The sequence below is a fragment of the Dermacentor variabilis genome, chromosome 3, assembly GCF_050947875.1.
Source record: "Dermacentor variabilis isolate Ectoservices chromosome 3, ASM5094787v1, whole genome shotgun sequence".
Lineage (NCBI taxonomy): Eukaryota > Metazoa > Arthropoda > Arachnida > Ixodida > Ixodidae > Dermacentor > Dermacentor variabilis.
In genome coordinates, this window is record NC_134570.1 from 16,859,628 (window position 1) to 16,884,782 (window position 25,155).

General features: G+C 46.0%; 1 protein-coding gene across 5 annotated transcripts in view; it reads right to left on the bottom strand.

Annotated features, from left to right (window-relative positions):
• Nucleotides 1–25,155, bottom strand: part of Pp2C1 (protein phosphatase 2C) — a 53,120-nt gene that overhangs the window by 26,596 nt on the left and 1,369 nt on the right. For all 5 annotated transcript variants that reach the window (XM_075684323.1, XM_075684326.1, XM_075684324.1 and 2 more), the window contains exons 2-5: nucleotides 23,797–23,931; nucleotides 19,249–19,464; nucleotides 14,525–14,742; nucleotides 7,865–8,111 (exon numbers count right to left, since the gene is read on the bottom strand). In XM_075684323.1, coding sequence (XP_075540438.1) covers nucleotides 7,865–8,111; nucleotides 14,525–14,742; nucleotides 19,249–19,464; nucleotides 23,797–23,931 — 816 coding nt within the window. The remainder of the gene's footprint in view (nucleotides 1–7,864; nucleotides 8,112–14,524; nucleotides 14,743–19,248; nucleotides 19,465–23,796; nucleotides 23,932–25,155) is intronic.

Below are 25,155 nucleotides of genomic sequence, written 5' to 3' on the forward strand. Positions count from 1 at the left end.
TTTCAGAACCACGCAGGTGAAAGTCACTATAATCATTGCTGCTGCTGCTACTACAACACTATATTAACCAGCCATACGGCACTCAGTATATACCGAGAGCCATTCCTCTTGCAGGGTGTCTACCAAATTGACATTTCTAAATTCCCAGAGTTTTCGAGGTTTTCTCCGAGTGACACAGAACCTTGTTTTATGACCAGACGGGTTGACACCATGGCACCCGATACTGTCACTCTGTAGTAAGCACGCTATTTTTTTTTTAACGACTTAATCCAGTTTGAATAGTAAGGCGTAGTGCGTATACTACTCAAAAAGAAAACAGAAGAAAGGGGTTGGTGAAATTCACAGCGAATACAATATCTTTAAAGAAGAATGGTAAGACCCATTGCACACTGAGTCGAACATTTTCAAATACACATAAAAAAGATGCATACAGAAGCAAATATTTCCAAATATGAGCTATTTCTATCAACTGATAGCAAGCTCATTGGTACGAGGCCCAGATTTTGTCACAAGTGAGATTCTCTCTCAGCAGCTGGAAAGTCAACCTCAACTGTCCTGCACACAACACCTCAGTGTTGCGCTTCACTGCCTCAAAAATATTATTTTGGTTTGGCTAAGGGACACCTGCATCCCAGCATGAGCCAACACTTTGTTTTTTGAGTTCAAGCTCCTTCAAAGTGGCGGCACGTTTCCTTTCCTGTTCATTTGTAAATGCATCAGTCCTTTCTGTTCTCGTCCTCCTTCTGTCGCGCATTCGCCCCTTGGACCATTTGAAGCATCCTCTTGGTCAGTTGTACAGTCTACACCAAATTTTTTGGACTCCCTAGGGGCCGCAAAAGCATCAAAGAAAAAAAAAACAAAAAAACATGAGTCTTTGAGTGCCCTTAGGGGCTCAAATTGCCTCAGGCACATCTGAAAAATGTCTGAAGGCCTGCCAGTACACTTATTAGGCATATTGGTGCTCTTACTGTGACAGGAGGTGGCGGGTGTACGCGTGTATAACAAATACATATTGTGTCCCATGACAATTGCCCCTTCCTACGCTTGTTAAGCTTCGCCGCAATACTGTGCGCATGCCTCACTGCGTAACATTGCTCTATTGAGGTGAAAATGACTTTTGGGAAGCGATATTATGCAACGCACCATGCTTTCCAAGCTTTGTCAGATGAAACCCCCCATGAATAAACCGCGTAACGATTTCTGCAATAATAAAGTTCCATCCTCCTCCTTCCAAGCTTTGAAGCCATTCGCGAGGATTACAAGGCAGAGTCAGTGCCATTGCTGACAGCGGCGAATTCTCTCAATGAAAAACACGGCACCAAACGGCAACAAGCTTAATAACAAATGTCGAAGCAGCTAGGCCTAGAGTTACTGCAGTGGTGGCTACGGCTGCCAGTAGATTTGTATGCGGGAGGCGGCGAGATAATCAAAATGGCGGCGGTGGTAGCTTTGATTAATGCCGTTTCGGATCTGCGATGAAGGCAAAATGTCCGGAAAATAAAACGGCGAAGGGTTCTTGAGTCCGAAATTTCAAACGTTCTTATACATTGACTCTATGGGGTAAGTTGTGGTGCTGCGAAGCCGTCAGAATTATCGGGCATGTCCGAAAAATCGATCGTTGGCTGCACACTGGCATCTCCTCCAGCCGACAACATGGCGTCAAAGACGATTCATTACGATTTCTCTCTGTTACTCGAGCCAGAATTAGCGTGACTTTCGTTCCCTTTCAATTAAATTACTGCTAATTTTCCCTGATAGATGCACAAATTCCTCGAGTTTCCCTGAGTATTTCCCTGAGACTATTCAATATCCCTGAGAATTCCTGGTTTGTAGACAGCTTGTCTTAGTAGTGTTGAAATGGTCCATGTCGACAATTTTGTTACGCTAATGTCTAGCACTAATGCTGGGTGCCATCACAGTGTCCAAGTTACCGTATTTACGCGATTGTAAGTCGGCCCCTTTTTTTTATTTGAAAATCTGAAGTGGGGGAGTCGACTTACAATCGAAACCAAAACATGGCACCACCAAGAAAGCGAGACCAATGGGAGCTACAACGTAGTTACAATTTTATGTTTGCTCTATGGCCCTACCCGTAGCTTTTCGCTATCCTGTGTGTTTGTTCGCTTTTCGGAAGGGTTTTCGAACATTTTTGAGAGCTTTACAGTGCACACAACACTCATGAGGGAGTGTCAATAGTTGATGGAAGCGCCCCTGTTCCATTCATGGCAGCACCCTCAGAACGGCGGCGCTTGTGGGGAGCATCGGTAGTTCATGGAAGAGCAGACGCCGCTCACGGGTTTTTCTTTGCCTGTTGCGCTTAGCCTTCTCTATAGTTTGACGAAAGGCATTGGTTTGACGCAGTCCACTTGACTGCCGGCTACGTGCTACTTCTATGCTTCCTCAGTAGTCATGAGTGCTCCAGGCCCACTAATCATTCGGCACTGCAGCGAAGCGAAATTTTCACCTGTGACGGCAAGTGAGGAATTTCCCACGTGCCGAAGTCTGGACGCTTTCCGGAGCTGTAGGCTAAGCTTGCGCCGTACGTCGCTGAAATGCGCGATCAGTCCCTGCCAGTGAAGTGCGACATGGTCATGAAACAAGCCCGTTAAGGACCCGCTCCGCCGTGAGTACAACAAGTGGCTGGCGGCAGAAGACCGCGAAATTATGCCAACCGGACCTGTCAAAAGAGCCTCCCGGACGGCTGCGTGTGGTTGGGTGCATTCGGCATGGGCTGCTGTTCCACAAGATATTGTGGTGCGGTCGTTTGCCAAATGTGAAATTTCATGGGATGACGACGTGCTGTGGGACCGTAGCAGCAATGACGATGGCAGCATTAGTGAACTAGGGTGGTTGCTTGGGCTAGTTGGTAATTCATGTCTGTAGTTGGTAATTCATGTCAGCGCTGTGTATGTCGTCTATCGCTGTCCTTGTCCTTCGCGCTGTACATTATTTTTGAGCATTAGTGAAGATGAGTGAAGACTGACCATGTCAGCTACTAACAAATTTTTGTTATTGAATGCGCCCTCGGATATGCTCTCCTTTCTTTTTCCCCCCGTCACGCGATATAGGGGAGTCGACTTACATTCGAGTCAACTTACAATCGTGTAAATACACTAAGAAGGTACCAAGATAGTTTCCTGGAGTTTGGATTTGTGGAAATTGACAGCAAGCCGCAATGTGTTTGATGTGGCAAAGTGCTTGCACAAAACTCTCCGGCAGTGCTAATTAAGCTAGCCTGCCACCTCCGGACAAATCACCTAGCTTATCAAGACGAGGATTTCAACTTCATTAAACGAAACCTGGATCTCCACAAATGGGAAAACTCACAGTATGGTCACATCGTTGAGCCATCTTTACAAGAAGGCGCCAATTAACCTTCCTTTATTCGTCAATCGGAGAAGTCGTGAGCTAGCAAAAGTGAAGTGTTACTTGTGCACACCAATAAGTAGTGTCCATTTCATGTTTGCTCGCATTTTTTGCTGCAGTATCATACATGATATATTGCTTGTACAATCAATAAACAGTGTCCATTTCACTTTGCAATTACGTCCATTTTTTTTCATTACATTGTACACGAGCTGGGCGAGGAAGGAAAAAAATGCCTTAAAAGGAAGACTGACACACTGATAAGACAGCAAAATGACAACTACAAATCGGGGTGTTCGCCTTCTTTGCCCAAGCTCCAGAACCGTTACACCTACGGAAGCGAAGATAGGCAATTCACATGGGACACAAAGCTTTCTGCCTATGAACGGCTCCTTTATTAATTTTAGATTAACAAGACCATGGCAAGGCAGCATTGGACATCTACAAACAGTGCTCAGCGATTGAAATGCGATACTTGAAGTGTGCGGCTGCCGGCAGTTTTTTTTTTTTTTCCTTCTTTTTTTTTTCCCCCAAGCCACAGGTGAGCGCCATGGGACCACGCATCAAAAACGTTCTTGCTTTCACTGTATGCCACAAGGCATCAGCTCGGTATCCCCAGCACTAACAGTCAGTGCAAAAAGCGCCAGTTACCATGCGCTTCAAGTATAGCATTTCAGTTGCTGAGCACTGTACCATATTTACACGATTGTAAGTCGACTCAAATGTAAGTCGACCCCCCCCATATCGCTTGACCAGAAAAAAAGAGAGAGAGAGAGAGAGAGAAAGAGCATACCCGAGGGCGCATTCGATAACGAAAATGAATTACCTACAGGGCCTCCCGCGAGGACGTTGAGGCAGCCTGCCCTATGCGTCAGCGCTGCCATTGGGGCCGTCACTGTCACTATCTGATGCAAGCACGTTCACGACGATCGCCTCATCGTTTACACTTCGTTCACAACTCTATAGCAGTGCGCTTTCTTTTCACCGGCAACGTCGTGCATTGCCAATGATCAGCGGCAGAATCAGCCATGTTCCGTTTCAGCGGCGAGTCGAACGAGGCTGATAAACTACGTGGCCAGGAAGGACTTTGACGCAACAGACAAAGACAAGCACAAGTGACTTAATCCATTAGCATAATTGTGCAGAATGAGGGCCCAGCAAGCAAGCCATAGAATAAGGAACCAGCTCCCAACAACCTGGGAGCAGCACCGGCAGTGTCAGGGTGTCTACCAAGTTGACATTTCCAAATTCCCTGAGTTTTCCAGGTTTTCCCTGAGCACCTTTGCAAAATTCCCTGAATGAGCCAGAACTTTGTTTTATGTCAAGACGGGCTGACACCACGTTGCCCGATGCTGTCACTCTCTAGTAAGCATACTGAAACAAAAAAAAAAATTACTTAATCCAGTTTGAATAGTAAGGATTAATATCTATTTTATTTAAAAAGAAAACAGAAGGAAGGTGTTAGTAAAATGCACAGCGAAAGAAATGGTAAAGCCCATTCCAAATTGAGTCGAACACATTCAAATACGAATGAAAAGGAGATGCATACATAAGTAAATATTTTTTAATATGAGCTATTTCTTTCAACTGATAGCAAGCTCATCTGTATGAGGCCCTGAACTTTGTCACAACTAAGGTTCTCTCTCAGCAGCTGGGAAGTCAACCTCAACTGTCTTGACATACTCTCAGCCCGTACACAACATCTCAGTGTTGGGTTTCACTGCTTAAAACAGTTTATTTTGGTTTGGATGAGGGACACCTGTATCTCAGCGTCAGCCAACACTTAGTTTTTTTTAGCTCAAGCTCCTTCAAAAAGGCAGTGGCACCCTTCCTTTCCCGTTAATTCCTCAGTGCGTCAGTCCTTTCTGTTCTCATCCTCCTTCTACCACGCTTTCACCACATGGATCATCTGAAGCATCCTCTTGGTCAGTTGTACAGTCAACGTCTGATTTTTCGGATTCCCTAGGGGCCGCAAAAACATACGAAAATCGGGCAGTCCAAAAATAATGAATGCCTCTCTTTAACTGCCGTTAAAGGCTAAAATTGCCACAGGCACGCCCGAAAAGAGAGAGAGAGAGAGAGAGAAAATGATAAATGAAAGGTAGGGAGGTTAACCAGGACTGAGCCCGGTTGGCTACCCTACACTGGGGAAAGGGGGACGGAAAGATTAAAAGAGAAAGTCCACTGGGGATATCAGTCGGTCACTCAGTCCGGATCACAGACGCTGACTCAATCCGGTATCTTTCAAATATCGCAGCAGCGCTTTTGTGGCCTTTTGTAGCTGCGATATGCGAGGCCATGGTCCCGAGATCTTGTTCAAGGTGAACGGCTTTCCATCTAGCTGATTGAGAGCTGTGCAGAGGTCTTGCCTTTCATCTTCAAAAGATGGGCAGTACCACAGTAGGTGTTCTATGGTTTCCTCGACACCACAGGCATTGCACTCGGCGCTACCAGCCATTCCAATCAAAAATGCACCTGCATTGGTGAATGCGACGCCCAAATGTAAGCGGCACAACACTGTTTCCTCATTTCGCGGAAGACCTGGTAACAGCCGCAGTTGCATAAAGGGATCGAGGGAACGCAATTGATGTTGAGTGAGTTCAGGTGTGTGCCACTTCTCCAATGTGCAAGAGTGCACTAGCTTGCCTAAGTGTTGGGCTGCATCGGTCCGCTTTAAAGGTATAGAAACAAGGGTTGCTCCTTCGTGTGCTTTCCTAGCAGCTTCGTCAGCGAGGTCGTTGCCGGAGATACCACAATGACCAGGCAGCCACTGAAACACGACGTCGTGTCCTTTCATGATCATGTGATGGTGCATTTCTCGTATCTCCGACACAAGTTGTTCAAATGACCCGCGACGAAGAGATGACAGCAGACATTGTAAGGTTGCCTTTGAATCGCCCGAAAAAGCTCTTAAGGCCTGCCACTATACTTACCAGGCATATCGGTGCTCGTACTGTGACAGGAGATGGGGGTGCACGTGTGTATAATTAAGGAATACATACTGTGTCCCGCGACAATTGCCCCTTCCCACACGACGAAGAGATGACAGAAGGCATTGTAAGGCCGTCTTTGAATCGCCCGAAAAAGCTCTTAAGGCCTGCCAGTACACTTACTAGGCACATCGGTGCTCGTACTGTGACAGGAGATGGGGGTGCACGTGCGTATAATTAAGGAATACATACTGTGTCCCGTGACAATTGCCCCTTCCCACGCTTGTTATGTTTCACCGCCTAACATTAATGTACTGAGGCGAAGCTAACTTTTGGAGACTGACATTACACAACGCGCTGTGCTCTGCGAGCTTCAAAGCCAATCGCGAGGATTACAAAGGCGGAGTCGGTGTCATTGGTGATAGCGGCGAATTCTTTCAATGAAAAACACAGCAATGCACGGCAAGAAGCTTAATAGCGAACACAGAAGCAGTTAGGCGTAACGTTGCCGGGGTGGTGGTTACGGCTGCCAGCGTATCTGCGTGCGAGAGTGCCGGTTCGAGGCGGCGACATAATCAAAATAGCGGCGGTGGCGGCTTTGATTAATGCCATTTCAGACCTGCAGTCAGGGCAATATACATTGAGCATATGGAGTACGTGGTGGTGCCGCAAAGCCGTGCAAATTATCGGGCATGTCCGAAAAATCGGGCGTCTGGAAAATCGGTCGTTAACTACTCTGGCAATACACCGTGCCGATGACACGGCGTCAATGATTCGTTGCGATTCCTCTGTTACTCGAGCAAGCATTAACATGACTTTCGTTCCCTTTCAATAAAATTACAGCTAATTTTCCCTGATAGAAGCACAAATTCCCTGAGTTTTCCCTGAGTTTTTCCAGACTGTTCAAATTCCCTGAGAATTCCCGGTTTTCCCGGTTTTCCCGGTTGGTAGACACCCTGAGTGTTGTCAGTGCTGTTGGGGCAGTCCATTCGTGTTTTGGAGGATGGCACAGTGCAGAGCTATGGGCGCAGCCCAGTCGTGTTCAGAGGGATGGAAGGGCGACGGCAGAGATGCACGCGAGGCTGGCGTGCATCTCTCATGGAGAGAAGCGTGCATGGCGGCAGTTAGGGTGGTGGGCGATCGTGCAGTGGCTCGCATTTCACTTTTTCTTTTCTTCAAGGATTTCGCATTGCATTACCTTTTGGCACGGAGACCTAGCAACCACACTTCATCATTATAACCAATAATGTGGCATGGGGACATGTAGTAAGCTGGTTATTCCTCCCTAGAAAACATTCAAAAGTTGACGGTGCAGCAGCTTTTTATTGTTGTAACTGATATATTGCTAAAACCGGTATCGTTATAAGTGGTTTCGACTAGATGTGTGGTGAATACTTCACACAATGACCATAAGAAATGTAAATCAATGAACATTTAGTGCACCCTATTCTACCTGCAAGTATGCATTCTTACTGAAGACATATTCTGGACATTACGTGCACAACCCAATGCTTTCCTAAAACTCAATCGCTCTGTTGTTAACATGTTGTTAGGCCAGAGTCTCTTACCATCAGGAGCAAGGGAACCAGGCCTTGGGGATGCTGGTTCCTGTGGCTCTGGTGTTCGTAGTTCCTCTCTAGGCCGCAGCCGGTGCAAGAATCGCTGACGCAGAAGCACCTCATTGCGTGATGGGCCCGCTGGGTCAAGCATCACCGTCACCACACTTGTATTGTCAGCACGGGTTTTGACACGGCCCCAGCGATACAGGGCTTCATCCACCAACATCTTCGAAGGGTTGTACACCTGATAATCTTGCTGCACACAGGAGATGGAGAGGGGCACATTAACATGACATCAATAGAAATTCACACATGCTTTATGTTACACATGTGCCAACAAATGAAGTTTAAGAGCCCTGCTTCTATTGAACTGCAACAAAAAAGAAAGCCAACCTGGACAACAATCACTCACAGAGGTGGCAGTGTCCAGGTTTGCTTTTATGGCTCTTGCGTATGTACTCATGAAATACAAAATGACAGTGCAGTCACGAGCTAATGGCTACAGCATCCCAGGGCTTACAGCTTCATTCTCGAAAGAAATTAAAAATAAATTGTCAACATGGGCAGAGCACAAACTGCTGGGAGCATGTGTGTAAATAAAGCTAATCGTAAGACACCGATAATGTGTTGGCACAACCCAGTGACACTATCACACCACAGTACTGGGCAGTTGCTAATGCAAGTAGCATTCTTTGTGAATTTTGCACATTCTTAAGCAATGATGTTTTTGCCTATTTGTCTGTCTGAACCTTAGCTCTTTCCCTACCATAGACGAGCTGAGCTCGTCCACATGGTTTGTACTGCTCCCACCAAAGATGAGCTGGGCTCGTCCACGCTGGAACAAGCGCTTATGCACTACCGCAGTCAAGTACCCCAATAAATTTTGTTTACTTCTTTTTGGCTTCAACAGATGACGCAATAAAAGAAAAGTGCATTCAAAGCTTGCATTTTGAAGTAACATTTCGATGCTGGCAACTTAAATATGGCATCCTCCTCTGTGCGTGCCAGCAATGGGTCCGCTCCGGTACAAAGGAAAAAAACGTTCGTTTGCAGATTTGTCGGGCTCAGAGAGTGAGAGTGGCAGCGATGGATTCAGACGACGACAGCATCTCAATGTGTCTGCAGTGGACAAGGTTTGTTTCCTAATGACTGAACTAACAGATTTCATTCTCGGTGAAACCAACCGCTACACATACCTGGTGTAACGAATGTGGACTAGCACTGCACTATTCCGTGCTTTGAAATGTACCGCACCAAGTCTACAATTTAAGGATCTGACATCCCTTCCCACACGCATGAGCCACGCTTGTCACAGTATTGTTTTTGAATTTCTAAAGAGACATTTTTTGCAACAAGAACTACAGAAAGTCGTAGACTCTTCCCTGTGCAATGCAGTGAAGCCAATCCTCTTTCCATACTTTCAAAAAAAAAATGTTTTGCATGTATCTTAAGTGCTCTTAAGAAATTTTTGGTTGCTTCAAAATGTGAATTATTTAGTCAAATAAAAAAGATTGGTATTTTTACATTATTCTTGGGCAAAAAACTCGTTAGGGAAAGGGTTACGGGGCCCTGAACCACCCCTCATGCTTGGCAAAACAACATAGTCTGCAGGTAGCATACACTGCTGTGAACATCTCAGCCAAGTTTTGCTGTCATACATGGCGCATGAAGTTCACAAGCGAATGGCAAAGTCACCTTTCTCTCAAATGCTCTCTTTTCCACAAAAGTCCCTGTCCTCACTCTCTTCTCGATGCTTTATCTCGTTATTGGACGCTTTATTTTGTCATTCCCTTGGACATCTGCTATTGGACAATAGCTGACATCAAGCTGCGGCCGGCTACAGAGCGTAAATACTGCGGGCGCCGTGGGGTGCCGCCACGAGTCCACTGGCTAAATGCACTGCGGCACGCTGAGGACAGCCGCGTTTGGCTTATGTTTAGCATGTCGTAGGCACCAAAGGCAGAAGTCGTGGCGTCTATGTTAACATCCAAAATGAAATTTGAACTGCAGGCCACGGTGGCATTTAGAAGGTGGAGCATTGTGGGCACGCCCCCACTGTGCCATAGCCTTCACAGCAGAAGGCATTGAAGAAGGAACAGAAGCACAGCGGAGGCTGTGTTTGATTGCCAATAACTCTGCTTCGGCTGAACGCACTGAAGTACTTTTTGCAGCTAAGTATTTCTGAAATGGCCTATTTTTACTTCAAATGCCTTTCTCCACTTCAATAAAAAGTGGTTCAGGGCCCCCTTAACAAAAGTGATATGATCAATCCAAGCCACTTCACAGCAGCTTTTGGAGCAGCTAAAACTTCACTTTGGAGCAGCAGATCATCCTTTTGTAATAGTTACCTGGGAAACATCAATGCACACATGTTTGTCTAGCTAGAGTAGTAGTCTTGTTTTTTTAGACCATACAGATTTCTCATAAAAACGCTATGAATGTAGCAGATGTGGCCTTCTTGCGGATAAGTTCTTCGGTGAGGCAGATACATTTCACCACTAATAGTGCAAGTATCAGAAAGCTAACAAGAAGCAGTTAATTAGCTTTCTTTCTTATTTGAACCTTGGGGCAGTTGTTTAGATGGCTACCTTGAAAGCAGTAACATTTTGCGTATCCCCCCTATATAATACCCTCCAACGACAGCAAAACTTGGCTGAGATGTTCACAGCAGTGTATGCTACCCGCAGACTATGTTGTTTCACCAAGCACGAGGGGTGGTTCAGGGCCCCGTAACCCTTTCCCTAACGAGTTTTTTGCCTCTAGGGTACACTAAATAATGTACCCCCATTTTTTAAAACCTTGAAAATCGCAGCTAATTCATAAAATTCATCATTAAATTTTAATTCTCAATCCAGGCCCTATCCAAAGCGAGCAAACCGTGAGTGCAGAAAAAGCAGTCCTGCTATTATATCAGACAGAAACGCACTGTGACTAAAAGCCCGAAGCTTGAAACAACATTGTGGCCAGTCACGGCAGATACTGATATAGCACGTTGTGGGGATGCGTGACTCTCACGCCTCCCCTGAGATCTAGTTTTCCCGCATGGCTCGTCCCCTGCAGGGCGGCTTCGCCCGCGGCGGTTGGAGTGGTACAAGCGAGGTGCGAGAGATGGCGCGAGCGTCGCGCCGCTGCGGGGTTACTCGGGCGTCGGGAGACAAGGCGCTCGGGCTGTTGGGGTCGACACGGCAAGTGGGACGGTCGTGCCGCACGTGCAGCGACCCTCTTCCCCGGCGGGTCGGCGCGCGGCGGGGACGTCCCGCGCGCGCGCGCGGCGACCCATGCTTCTGCGAGACCGCCTCGCGTGGCCGCCTTCGAACGCGCCACGATTTGCGTGACCGTACGCGCGAACGACCAGGCGTTGGGATCCAGCATGGGGCGAACATATTCGCTCGCTTCCGGTCGCGGTGAGTCAGACTTCTAGATTTGTCGCGCGCCCATCGGCATGTTTTGTGGATAGCAACTCGGCTAGCAGGCACTGATCTATGAAAGGTGCAATAAATGCCCTTGTGATTGTTTGCACTAGTGTGTACTGTCGTTCCTTTGTCCCAAGAGCACGGGTGTGAGAGACCCCACAACGTTTTGCCTGGCAAGCATCTGCAGTTATGTGTTGTATCAGTATTTGCCATGACATGCGATCATTAAAGCTTCGTCACACACACTGTCACAGGACATTTGTCTGACATAGCTGCGACATGCACTCAGTTTCGATGTTGCTGGATTGAAATTTGATGACGAATATATCTCGAATTAGGCGAGATTCTCAAGATTTAAAAAAAAGGGGGGTGGGTGCATTAAAATGCAACTGCCTCCAGGTTTGCCATATAAATAACTGCCCTGAATATGCTAATAAATAAATTATTGAATTAGGTTTTAATTAGTTTTCTGAAGCTCACATCATTCTGGAGGCAAAGTATGCCCACCTCAACTTGGAACTCCTCTGTAAAAATGGCACCTTCGCTGCGCTCATGGCTTTTTTATAAAAAATCTATATAATCTAAATATAACTGCCCTGTATGTAGATGGGAATGCATATGCTTCAGAATATTCCAGAGGATCACATTACTTATCGCTTTTCATTTTCCTGTGGAAAGCCCTAAGTTTCTTTAGACATGTGACCCAATGCCTCCAAACACAGCAATCACTTTCCTAAAATATTTCATATTACTAGTTTGCCTTTCAAGATGACTACCCCCCCCCCCCCCCCATGATGTTTAGTTGCGGTGCCCGAGACAAGAAGCAAGCTGAAGCAGAAGTTTTAATACTGGAAGAGCACAATACGTAAATTTTCAAGATTTTCCTTTTACTACTATCAAAAAGAACCCTCCTGATTATGGTTCATGCTTTCAGTGCAAGCTAGGTGTTGCAGCCGTGTGGGGAAGTCTACCTGCAGTTGCAGTTGATGGCTAGAATCCTTAGGCTCGTGGCTCCTTGCTGTTCATAAAATTCAGGGCTAAATAATTGTTTAAGCCTTTGTGTCCGAAACTTGCTTGGCAAATTGTGAGGTTTGCAGTAATGGAACGGTACAAATTAATTTTGACAAGTTCTTTTACATGGACTTCGCATAACTACACGAGTGTTTTTGTGTTCCCCACCCATTGACACTTGCTTGCTGTGGCCTAGATTTGATACTGCCACTCTGCGTTGTTCCTAGCGGCCGAATTCCATAGGCAAATATGCTACTGGAGCAGCTGGTATTCTCGATGAGTTTCAGCTTGTTGTTTAACATTTCAACTAAAACGTACTACATATACTGTTCTGAAAGTTCTTTTGAATAAATACAGCCAGGCACTTTTTGTAAAAGATGCTCCACTCAAGTACATACACTTACCACACATTTTAAACATATTGAAATTAAACTTCAAGTTAAAGGACTGTCTTACAAAACTTGTAATTGTGCCAAGTATACTTTTCTTTATCTCCATAACATCTGAAAGTCTATTATACTTCTTCCTCAACTTGGTAAAGTCAGCTCATAGTACACGGTTTGCTTCACCTCTCGTATACATATTTACGGTGTACATAAGTTGCAAAACTAATACAGGGAAACCTCATTAAATCGTAGTTGGCCAGAGCTTGGAAAAAGTATGCACTAAATGGCAGTACTGCTTAACCAAAATAGCACGAGATCGCCCACTTACCTGTCAAAAGCGGAACTCAGATTGCGATGAAAGGGGAAAAAAAAAAACATAAGGTACTTATTCACTTCGCGCGACAAAAGTGTTATTTCCATTTGATGCCACAGCATCCTAGCAGCGACGACAGCGGCCTCAAGCTTACTGAAGCTGCGAGCCAGCTTTTCAGCCAGCCCCCTTCTCTCGGCAAACACTCGCATGGCAGTTGGTGTTGCAAAATCTCCGTGCACGGGCGCGGTAGCGCTGCAGATGTCGCAGGGCACTTTTCTCATTACAGGGTGCTGTTCTCATCAGGCTGACATAATGCGCAGCTTCTGCCACTGTCAGGCTTGAATCGCCCGTGCTGTCGCTTTCCATGTTGTCCTCATCACTGTCGCTAGGCGACACTTCGGCAACAACAGAGGAAACTATGGCGAAAAGTCGAACCTCGTAGCCGACATCTCTTTGCGATCGCAGCAGTCCTGCCGAGAAACTGCTTCGCATTTCAAATGCCACACACCATAGTCAACAGGAGGTCCCTGTCGCATGCCAGTGCCGACTTCTTCGTCTGTTTTATCCGAGCTTCGGCATGACACGAATCCTTTGCACGACGCGACAGCGCTACCTGGCACTGCGCCGAAATGATGTTGATGTTGATGTGGCTTTGCGCGCAAACACACAGGGTGTTTGGAGGCCTTTGTTCTGATCTCTGAGGCTTGTTGTTCTGCCGGACCGCCCGATGGAGATGACGCACCGCCGTGTTTGCACGACAAAAAGTGGAAACACTATGTCTTAACCGATACGTATGCAATAAGCTGGTACAATTGATGCGGATACAAAACACATTATGTTCAATGGCCGCTGAGTCGGGGATTTGACTTTACTACATGTACTTTTAAAACGAAACTACTGTTTAAGCTGGTACAGTTTAATGAGGTTTTACTGTATGTAGTAAAAAGAATCATTTGGATTGACGTTCCCATTTCTTCATGGCATAAACATTTGATTGGGACGCATTAGGTCACACAGCTGTAATGAAGTCAAGCCCTGCAATCATGGATCACTGCAAATTGCAATGACGCAACTCAAGAGTGCACCTACCTTCCAGCTGAATCTTGGCTTATCATTCAGAAATAAAAGAAAACGGTAGGGTATGGCATTCCTGGTTCTCTTTTCATTCCAATATTATTTTGCAGTGTGTATGGTCAATGAGGTACCCTTGCCAGACAGCAGGCATCTGTTGTTTCATTTTGATAAAAGGCAAGACGGACAGACCCGCGTGCTAGCATCAAACTCGCTGACTATTGCAATACAGCAGTATTCAACTATGTTGCGATAGATGTGCACATTTAGTGCGTTACACCACTATCGACGCACTCTCGCAGCCATCTCCGTTCATGTGCAGTTATGCACGAGTTCACCTTAACCAGCATAATGTGTAGTTCCTATGGTCCAGTCGTTCCAGAAGAACTCTGTCCCTTTCTACACATAGCTCTGGTGGCAGTCCAAACATACCCGACATAGTGCCTAAAGCAATGCCCATGAAAATCCCACTCACCGAACCAGCCTGGGCAGCTTCGAGGAATGCATGCTCGTTGTCACGCTCAGCCTGCTGCACAAACCGCACCGACTCCGTGATGTCCACCATGTTCCATAAGCCGTCTGAGGCCATGACAATGCAGCGGTCTCGGCGCGTGTCCAGCTTTACGACACTCACGTCTGGCTCTGGGCTCACCACAAATTTACCTGCTGTGTAGTTATAGCTCCAGAGGTCACCTGCAGCCACAGAAGAAAGAATTACCACATGTGGGCAACCACCACACAAACTTGTAAGCAGAATTCCCCAGGGCCTTCACTAAAATGCATTTTTGAATGGTAACTCTTTCGCTAGCGTGCCTATTCAAATCGATCAATTTGATCGACGCATTTCAAGTTCAAATTCTCATGCTCTCGCGCGGCTTGCGAACGCCTAGCGCCATCTAGGTTAGAAAGTGGCAAACACATAACGTGATTCGCTATGTTTTGTTGTTGTTGTTGTTGTTTTTCTTTTTTTTTGCTTTCCGGTGTATCTCCGCGCGCCGCAAAAAGCTTCGGACTGTCAGGCGAGCGCATCAATCATGGTGTCATCATAACGCACAGACGCTTCTAAGAGACATCGTGTTTCTCACCAATTGAACGCTTCTGTAGCTGATTTTACGGATGAAATCAGTAGTAGTGAGCCTGAAGATGTGGACACATCAGAGTTCAACACCGAGGACGAGGATGCATCAAATCAAGCCGGAACATCCAGCAGGTGAGTGTCAGCTCTATGTGCAGCACAGATTTCGACTACTAATAAATAGTTATGGGCGGTGGAGCCTGTACTCACAGCAATATTATGTATTTTCAGGGTCTCAACGTCACACGGACATGACTCCTTCCCAGCAGCTGTAAAGCGCGTACAGTGTTTTCCGAGAAGAAACCCGGGCGTCGAAGTTGGCGGCGCGCTCCGTAGTAATGCACAGCACTTCATACGGGCCGTCAATGTCTTCTAACTAATTTTCACTGCAGAGCTAATCAACGTTATCTGCAAAAACACAAACAAATATGCGTGGACACATACTTTAGAGACGCAGACCTACGCAGAAAAGGAAGGCTCATGGAAAAATTTCAGTCCCGGTGAAGTAATGCAATGCATCGGAATACTGCTCTACATGGGAATTGTGGAACTGCCTCGCCTCCATCTATACTGGAATACCTCGGAGTTATTTTCAGGCCTCATTTCTCCAAAGATTATGCCCAGGAGCCAATTTTTTTCTTTCCTTGCTTTTCTCAGCGTCATGGACCCGGAGAAGACTGACCCTGTCCGCGATGGCAAGCTGCACAGGATCGCACATCCACTGCAGCATATGAATGACATGTCAGGTAAGCTTTTTCAGCCATACCAAAATTTGTGCGTGGACGAACGAATGGTTAAATCAAAAGGATGATCGGGAATTCGGCAGTATATGTGTGACAAGGGGGTCAAATGGGGGTATAAGCTATGGGTCCTCACTGACTCAACGACAGGCTACACTGTTCAATTCGGTGTTTACACCGGGAAGTGAGAAACACCCAGCTCAAAGGGACTGGCTTATGACGATGTAAACTGCCTGTGTGATGCATATTTGGATCAAGGCTACATCATCTACCTTGACAACTTCTACACGCCCACCTCCCTCTTTGAACATCTTCTTGAAAGGAAAACTCTCTTTTGCGGAACAATGAGCAAAGATTGTCATGGATTTCCCTCCTAGTTGAAAGACTCCACTTAGGAGAAAAGAGCAACTCGAGGGGACATTCGCTGGCTGCGGTGTCGTGATGTGCTGTACTTGCAGTGGAAACACAAGCGCGCTGTAAACATTGTTAACATGATAAGCACAGCCCACACTGCCAACAATCATGTCACTGCAATGCAAAAGGTGAAGAGAGGAGACCAATGGACAAAGCTCGCCATCAGGAAGCCGCTCTTGATAGAAGACTACAATAAGGGCATGCTTGGTGTTGACAAGTCCAATCAACTTATTGCTTCTTGTAATGTCTTGATGAAGTGTGTCAGGTGGTGGAAGACACTGTTCTTCCACTGCACTGACATTGCTGTAGTCAACAGCTTCAACATTTTCCAAAAACACAGGGAACACCACCCCGAGATAGAGGAGCTCTCTAGAAAGACCGGCTTTGACCAGCTTGCATTTCGAATTGAGCTGGTAAACCAGATTTTTGGGATGGACGACAGAAATAGTCACCCTCCACCTCCTCCAAAGAAGTCGGAGCACAAGCCCCAGGTGCAAAAAAAAAAAAGAGCGCCGTAAGTGCGAGCTCTGCTACGAGAAAAACAAAGTAGAGATGGGCAGTTTTTCGTGAGCCATGTGGTGTGTATCTGTGTTTCATCCTGACGAGGGACTGCTTTGGAGAATGGCATGCCACTGAACCACGTAAACTTTTTTTTTTTCAGAAAGAACAGTTTTTCGCAGAACTTTCTGAAACTTTTGTCATCGCTTTAGAACATAATAGGCTACAAAATGTATATCTTCAAATTTTTTCACTATTGACATTTTTAAAGTTGTGCACCTTTTTCAAACAACACGATATCCTCACTGTATAAATTTTTACACTATAAACCGTTTTTCATTAATTTGTGTAATAAATATACAGTAAAACCTCGTTAAACCGTACCCGCTTAAACAGTAGTTTCGGTTTAAAAGTAGTAAAGTCAATTACCCGACTCAGCGGCCATTGAACATAATGTATTTAGTATCCGCATAAACCGTACCAGCTTATTGTGTACACATCGTTTAAAATGTAGCGTTTCCACTTTTCGTCGCGCAAACACGGCGGTGCGTCGTCTCCACCGGGCGGTCCGGCAGAACAACAAGCCTCAGAGATCGGTACAACGGCTTCCAAGCGCCCTGTGCGTTTGCAAGTGAAGCCGCATCAACATCAACATCATTTCGACGCCGTGCCAGAGAGCGAGAGAGCGTTATGGCGTCGTGCAAGCGAGGACTCGCGTCATGCCGAAGCTCGGATAAAAAAGACGCCGGGTGCTCAGCATAGAAGAAAAATTAGACATCGTCCGTGCTATCGAACGTGACATGAAGAAGTCGGCGCTGGCCCGCGACATGGATCTGCTGTTGACTACAGTGTGTGGCATTTGGAATGCGAAGTTGCTCGGCAGCGCTGCTGCGACCGCGAAGAGATGTCGGCTACGAGGTTCGACTTTTCGCCATCGTTGCCTCTGTTGTTGCCGAAGTGTCGACTAGCGACAGTGATGAGGACGACACGGAAAGTGACAGCACGGGCGATTCAGGCCCGACAGTGGCAGAAGTTGCGCGTTAAGTCAGCCTCGTGAATGCAATCGTCGCAACGAGAACAGGGGCGCGATAACGTAACTATTCCAAACGAAAAGCTTTCCGAACTCCGGCACCCGGCAATGAAAAAGGCGCCCCGGAACTTATGCAGCACTAGTGCGCGCGTGCACGGAGAATACGTAACGCCAACGAGGAATCTGCCGTGCGAGTGTTTGCCGAGAGGAGGGGGGCTGGCTGAGAAGCTGGCACGCAGCTTGAGTAAGTTATGCAGCACTAGTGCGCGCGTGCACGGAGAATACGTAACGCCAACGAGGAATCTGCCGTGCGAGTGTTTGCCGAGAGGAGGGGGGCTGGCTGAGAAGCTGGCACGCAGCTTGAGTAAGTTTGAGGCTGCTGTCGTCGTGCTAGGCCGCCGCGGCATCAAACGAAAATAACACTTATGTCGCACGAAGTGAATAAATACTGCATGTTTTTTCCCCTTTCATCGCACTCTCTCTGAGTTCCGTTTTCTACAGGTAAGTGGGCGATCTCATGCTATTTCGGTTAAACAGTACTACCGTTTAGTACGTACTTTTTCCGAGCTCCGGCCGACTACGGTTTAACGAGGTTTCACTGTATATGCAACATTTATGTTATTGAATAGGAAATTCTTTTAGCTACATTTTGATACCAACCAACGTAAATAAGGCAGTAGTGCCTAGCCGCCAGAAAATATTTCCTTCCACCTAGTAAAAACTACCCTTTTTCCCATGGTACTGCAAAAGTGAGGAAGGAAAGACAGCAGGGAGGTTAACTAGAGTTTGTTCAGTTGACTATCCCACACATGGGGAGGGAGATGAGTGTGTGAACCAGACAAGGAGAATACACAGCAGCTTACATAAATCACGGGCACTAGACAAGGCACAGCAGTCGGGAACTCGGCTGCCTCTAGGTGCTTGAACAAGCTGCTTAAATTACTAGCTGCCAATCATAAACATGGCTTCAGATGGTGCTTTATTTGCTCAAACTGTACAGGTCTCTATGGTATGCTACCCTCACTAGTGCCATGGCTAGGCTCAGGCGATATAAAACAGTGGCTTCATCTATTTCATCATCTTCGTCATCATAACATAAACCTGCAATCAGTGGTCAGCGCACACAAGCAACATGTTAGGATCTGAGTGCCTGTAGTCTAGTATCATTTCTAGTGTGGTCAAGCTGACATCACACAACAATGTCATGGTTGCATAGCTTGCGATATGACATTGTATTATGGTTAAATAAATGCATGCAGTCCTCCCACATGACGAAGTGACATCACTGGCCTGTGAAACATATTGTCCATTATTAATTGTTCATAGTATGTGGGCAGGTCTGTGTGTGTCCCTGCACCTCCAAGCACTTTCTCTCTTGTTATGGCACAGCTACAACATGCAGTTGAAATGCAGCATAACACAAGATCACAAAAGGTGCTCACCTAAAGACCTTGCCACTGCCAAAAAGGGGATCTTGTCGAAGTGTGTGCTCCTCCGAACAGGGCCGCGGTGACCAACAGAGGGGCGGTTCCAGACCACTCGGTCCACCCCAGACTTGTTCATGACAAGGCCACCTACACTATGGATGCGCTCCCTCTCCCTCGGGCTTTCAGGCTTGTGATCATGCGTCAGGGGCTGCCCATACCAGTTCTCCCCGTCTGCAAACAACCAGTGGTGCAACAGCTCATTAGTGCACCACTCAAGGTACCCTCCAACACCCATATACTCTTCCCTGTATTCACTATCGAAATCAAAAGTTTATGGTGCATAAGTTATGCAAAAAAGTTGAATACTTCTGCAGTCTGCAAGCAAAAAAACTGTGGGAATGCAGCTTCTTCATCGGAATCCATATCGTGTGGACTTTCTATGTAATATTATATAAAAAATTAAGTTCAAATTAAACTCTGGTTTTACGTGCCAAGACCATGATTTGGTTATGAGGCACACTGTAGTGAGGGACTCCAAATTAATTTTGACCACCTGGGGCTCTTTAACGTGCACCGAATGCGAGATACACATGCATTTTTTTTTTCATTTCACCCTCATCAATATGCAGCTGCCATGGCCAGAGTTTGGTCCCATGCCCTCAGACTTAGTAACACAATCCCTTAGTCACTATGGCAGGCGTAACATTATGTAGCTGTCTTAAAGGGGCACTACAACAGTTCTTGAACACAATAAAACATTCGTGAACTGTAGACAAGGCTGTAATGAACATGCACGCCAAATATTATTTCACTGCATGCAGCAGGCAGCCCTCAATCTCATTTAAATGACCACTTGCTCTCTCCTGCAGCTTTTGAGGCCCCCCTTAATAATGCCAAGGCAGGGTCCTCTAATACTTTTCTATTGGTCACGAAACTTGAGGCCAAGTTTGCTATAGGGACAGAAGGTGCCGCTATAGGTGGAACTGTAGATAAAGAAGTCTATAATCACCAGTGTCACTGGCTTGCTTACGGCAGTTCAAAATAGTTAAGATGGGTTTAGGTCCGGTCACACTAGGCCAACACAACTCTGCCTTCCTGCAAAAGCTGTCAGCAGACAAGTCGATTTCGTTGTCATATTGTAACGATGCAGCAGCCATGGAATTTTTTTCGCTGATTTCTACATGTGCTGCTATACTCGGGGACAACTTTCCATGGCAATGAAGAGCAAGCTGCGGAGCCGGAGCTTCTGCAGACATGTTACCGAGCCAAATAGTTCGGCAGTGTTTGGCAGCGCTTTTGGTTTCTTGGAACACATGCTGAATCAGCACTGCTTTCACGTGCAATGGTTTCAAAAAGTTTCTCAGATGCAGAAGGGAAAAGCCGCAACGTAAGTCAACTTCAACATTCAGTGGTGTGTTTTGTCTCATTTAGCTGTTGAAAAATAAGGTGTTTACATTTTATCTTCATCCGCTAAAACTAACGGGGATGAAAATGTGCGATGTCCTTTAAATGCGCTCTCGTTCATGCCTGCTTTGCCCTTGTAGCTTTCCCTCCATTGCCACAGAAAGTTGTGTGCAAGTATAGTTTTCTTTCTTTTACTCAATCTCAAGAAGTCATCCCGCATATTCACGGCCAGGATAACTTGGAGCACAAGTGCTTGCTTTTGAATATTGATTTACCTGAATGGTGCGTTTGTTTATGCTGGCACTAATGGCCACAGTTCGTCATTCGCTTCAAGCACCATATAAACCACGCAGCGCTGACATGAAATAATAACGAAATATTGCAAAACATCCACATCTCCGGATATAAGCAGCATTGCATCGCACTAGTTAAGACGAGCTGCATGATATGAGCGGTCTGCACCGTCAGGAACTACTTTAAAAACGGCAACTGGGAGACGGGGACTTATTGATAGCCAATTTTCATACTCATCACGCATGCAGTGTGCTCAATTAAGTATTCTCCAAGGAAACTCTGCACCTATAAGCACTCGTTTAGAGAGCGGGCATTTTTCTTAAAGCGTGGATGCCTGCTGTATACTCACATAATAATTCAGCAAAGTTCACTGTGCTTTGTGGGGCCTGTCACTTGTTGCACGTTTGGCATAAGATGAAAACAAATGCATCAGCATGAGAATATCACTACTTCCTCTGTAGGTTGTGAACAATACATACAGAGCTACCACTATATGTAGTCGCATTTCGTACATAGAAGCACCTGTGAATGTGACCGGCAGCCTTCGATTGACAACGGTGACGTCAATGTTGGCACTGTGCCACGTCACTGCTTCTTGCTTTTTGTCTGCTCATCACACAATATTTCAAATCACCATGGCCAGAACTGAACTACAAAAGCAGTTTCCTTTGCTTTAATTGCTTCTTTTTAGTTCAGATTCATCAGCATTGGTTGCACGAACTCATCTACTGACCTCGGCCTAACATCCGCTGAATGAAATCAAGAAAGCCTCAAACACAATTTGAAAGGCTGGAAAGACATAATCGGCATTTCAACTTAGGAAGCATGTTTCAACTCACTGTAAGTGCAAATAAATAGCCCCAGCAAACACTAGGCCAAGCTGTTAAAAGCAAGGGAAGAAAAAAAATCATGGTCTGACGTCCGAAGTGCTCAGTTCTTTAATCGTATCTTGCACTGGTGTTTGCCTCTTCCTTCTTTTCTTTTAACAGTTTGGCCAATGTTAATTGGGGCACTCAGTATGCATAAAGCACAGGCTCTGCAGCAATCGCACTGTCTGTGCAACATTTTCTCTCATGGATAGATGGATGGATGGTGGCTACACCCTTTGTAATGGGCGGTGGCTGGCGCCCCCTAGCCTTTTGCTCCCTCTCTTATTTTTTAGCCATCTCAGCAACTGATTTCATGAAGGTTGGCAGACTGTTCCGTCAATCCTTCTGTAGCCACAGAACGACACTAAGGCCCACAACAGGTCTTCGGCATCATTCTTGAAGCTCCCAAAACCATGCCAGCTTCACTAAACATGCTAAAAGGCCACAGAAGAACATAAACCCACGACAAAAAAAACTCCAACACACAGGCCAGCTGCTAAGCTGCTTACCAAGTGCCCCCTAAGAACTGGTTGCACAGCCACGCGGTCACTGTTGGCAGCGTATGACGCTCTCCCCATATCATTACAGAGAAGTTTGGTGACTAGTAAAAAAAAAGTACCAAAGGACTCTGGCCCCGATCTATGACATTGACGATCAGTATGACAGCCGTCTGACGATCAATGTGTCATAGACACCAGCCATTCGGCAATTGTTCATGATCATAAGTTACTCCGAACTTAAAGTCTGTGCCCTCATACACACCCAGCCTTCAATCTTAAGGGGCCCCTCACCAGGTTTGGGCATTGCAAGCAAACAAGCGCGGCGCATAGCTCAAGCAGCGACTTTTGTGCCTGTAAAGCATGAAACAGCTGCATGGAGCAGAAATGACCAAAATTTCAAACAGAAGGCCCTTCTTCTCGAGTCAAGAGGTCACATGCTCAAATGCCTCTACACAAGAAACGCTGCTTGCGACGTCACTAACCATAGCATGTGACTTCGGTTAAGTACCCAATGTAGTACCCAATGTAGAGAGCACAACACCACCACTGGAAATGCAGTGTACAGCAAGAAAGGAAAAGAATGAAAACAAAGGAGGCAGCGTGAACATGAAGCGGTCCCTCATGTCTGGTACGGGAGAAGGCAGGGTAGGAATGCTGCCCGCGGACACTGGTTTAGGCAGAGGGAGAGAGTGTCTCTGTTGGCAGTGGTACTTGCCTCCCGGCAGCATGGTAACTTGACAGTTTAATTTCTTCTATCTCCTCCAATAATGAACTAATATGAAAAATTCTTTCGGCAGAACACTCCCTAGACAATGTCATAATACTTCCTATGTATAATCCAAATTTGCAATGGAACGTCGCGAGGGGCCCTTAAAAGCAAACAGCGAAGCAGCAGTTGTTAATGCTTCCTGTCAGTCCTGTTACCACTCCTCAGTCAGACGCAAACCTTGAAGGGTTACCATAAGTGAGCCATGGAAATAAAAAGTAAGGAGTGCTGCCCCAGTGGAGAGGAAGAATTAGAGAGTTTTAGAATAGGTACAGAAGCCACAATCAAGCATTGGGGGACAAAACTCCATTGTGGGTCCTTAGTGTACTTTTGTGCACACTTCGCATTCTTTTGCATGCACAGCCATTTGCATCCCCCAATGCTTGGGCACCCTAATCTAAAACTCTCTATTGCATTGCACTCTTTATACCCGCATTATTATTAAGCCCTTTTATGAAGTTTCTGAGCAACTATATTCATCGAAAAGCATTGCACACACTCGTCTGTTCTCAGTCTTGAATAAAAGGTGTCACGCTCTGTCACTACAGTGGCACATTTTCAATTCTAATTGTGCCAAGCTAAAGTAAAAGGTTGCAGCTGATCAAGAATGTTGTTTCAATAATGTAAGATTGTGTTAGTGTGTGCAAGTGCATTTTGCACGCTAAAAGCAGGTACACTGCAACAGCATTTGTTGAAGCAGTGTCATTCGAGAAGAGAATCACAAACTTACCCATGCTTTCACATCCGAGCACTATACGTGAATCTCCAACATGACCAATGAACAGCTTGCCCCTACGAATGAAGGCGATGCTTGCGGTTGTGCCTGATGTACTTGGTAAACCTGACATCGTCTTGGGCCATTTGCCTGGTGCAGCAGCATGAAAGAAACAATTCAGGCAAATTCATTAGAAAGACTGAACTGCTCAAAAACACTCCAAATAAATGTACGGCATAACAGAATCAATAATAATGAACCTGTATGAAACGCTACACGACCTTATTACAAGCATTACACAAATAAAACAGATCCTTTTTAATTTGTTTGCATTAGAAATGACAAAATGAAGAAAGCGCGTGCGTGTGTGTGTGTGGGAAGTAGACCAAGCAGTAGAGAGGGGATGGGAGATCTTATGAGAGAGAGAGTGTGTGTGCGTATGTGTAGTGTAGTGTAACTGATGGTGGCCTGCTCTGGAGCACTGTCAGTTTCATTTCGCTTCTCAAAGCTCGAAGAGGCAGCATGTGTTTCCAGAGAGCTTTTAAACACTTTGCAATGTGGTGAACACGGTTTAAATCATGGATCCGGAAACTATAAGGAGGGCAACATAATGCTAACACATTTGACTTGCATTTACCACTAAATCATCACTGAATTTAACATGTGGTGAAAGTCACCCTCATTTGTAGACCTGTCAGCGGTTTTCCACCACCCTAGGGCATTCGACAAGGTTTGGATGATTTCTCGACTTTGGATAAGCTGCTTTTTTGTACCACTAGCCAGTTTCTCCAAACAACTGCAGCACTGTCCGGAAACTTAGGGAATGTCATAATTGCTGGGATGCTGATGAAAGGTAACAGCTAATGGCAGTCTCCGCATATATAAAATTGTTGTTCTCCCCTCCTAATGCTGCACAAGTCACACTGCACAGACGTTGTGCATGGAAGCTGAGCGTGAAGAGGCGCACTTTTGCACTGAAGTTGCTACTGCGGTCGTGCACGCGTCCTACTGTTTTAGATTAGGCAAGGTTCTGCATGGTGTTGTAGAAGTCGGGAGGCGCTTTTTTGGTTGCTGGGTGTACGTCGAACTTTTTCGCGCCTGCAGAGCTTGTGCTGAGTCAGTCATGCCGTATTATACCTTTCTCACGCCTTACGGCGCTCTACCTTCAATATAACATCACTGATTTCCTCGGGGGAGCAGTAGAGTCCGCAGTAGAGACCGGGCCTGCTCTCCTGTAGAGGTATCTTCGCTCATGCCAGGCTTTTCGCATGCTGCTCTCTGTGACCTTTCGAAATCATTTTTTTTATGATCTGCTTTGGGTTAAATAAATGTCCTTGTGCAAAAATTAGTAGGCGTGAGCCACGGAGTTCGCGA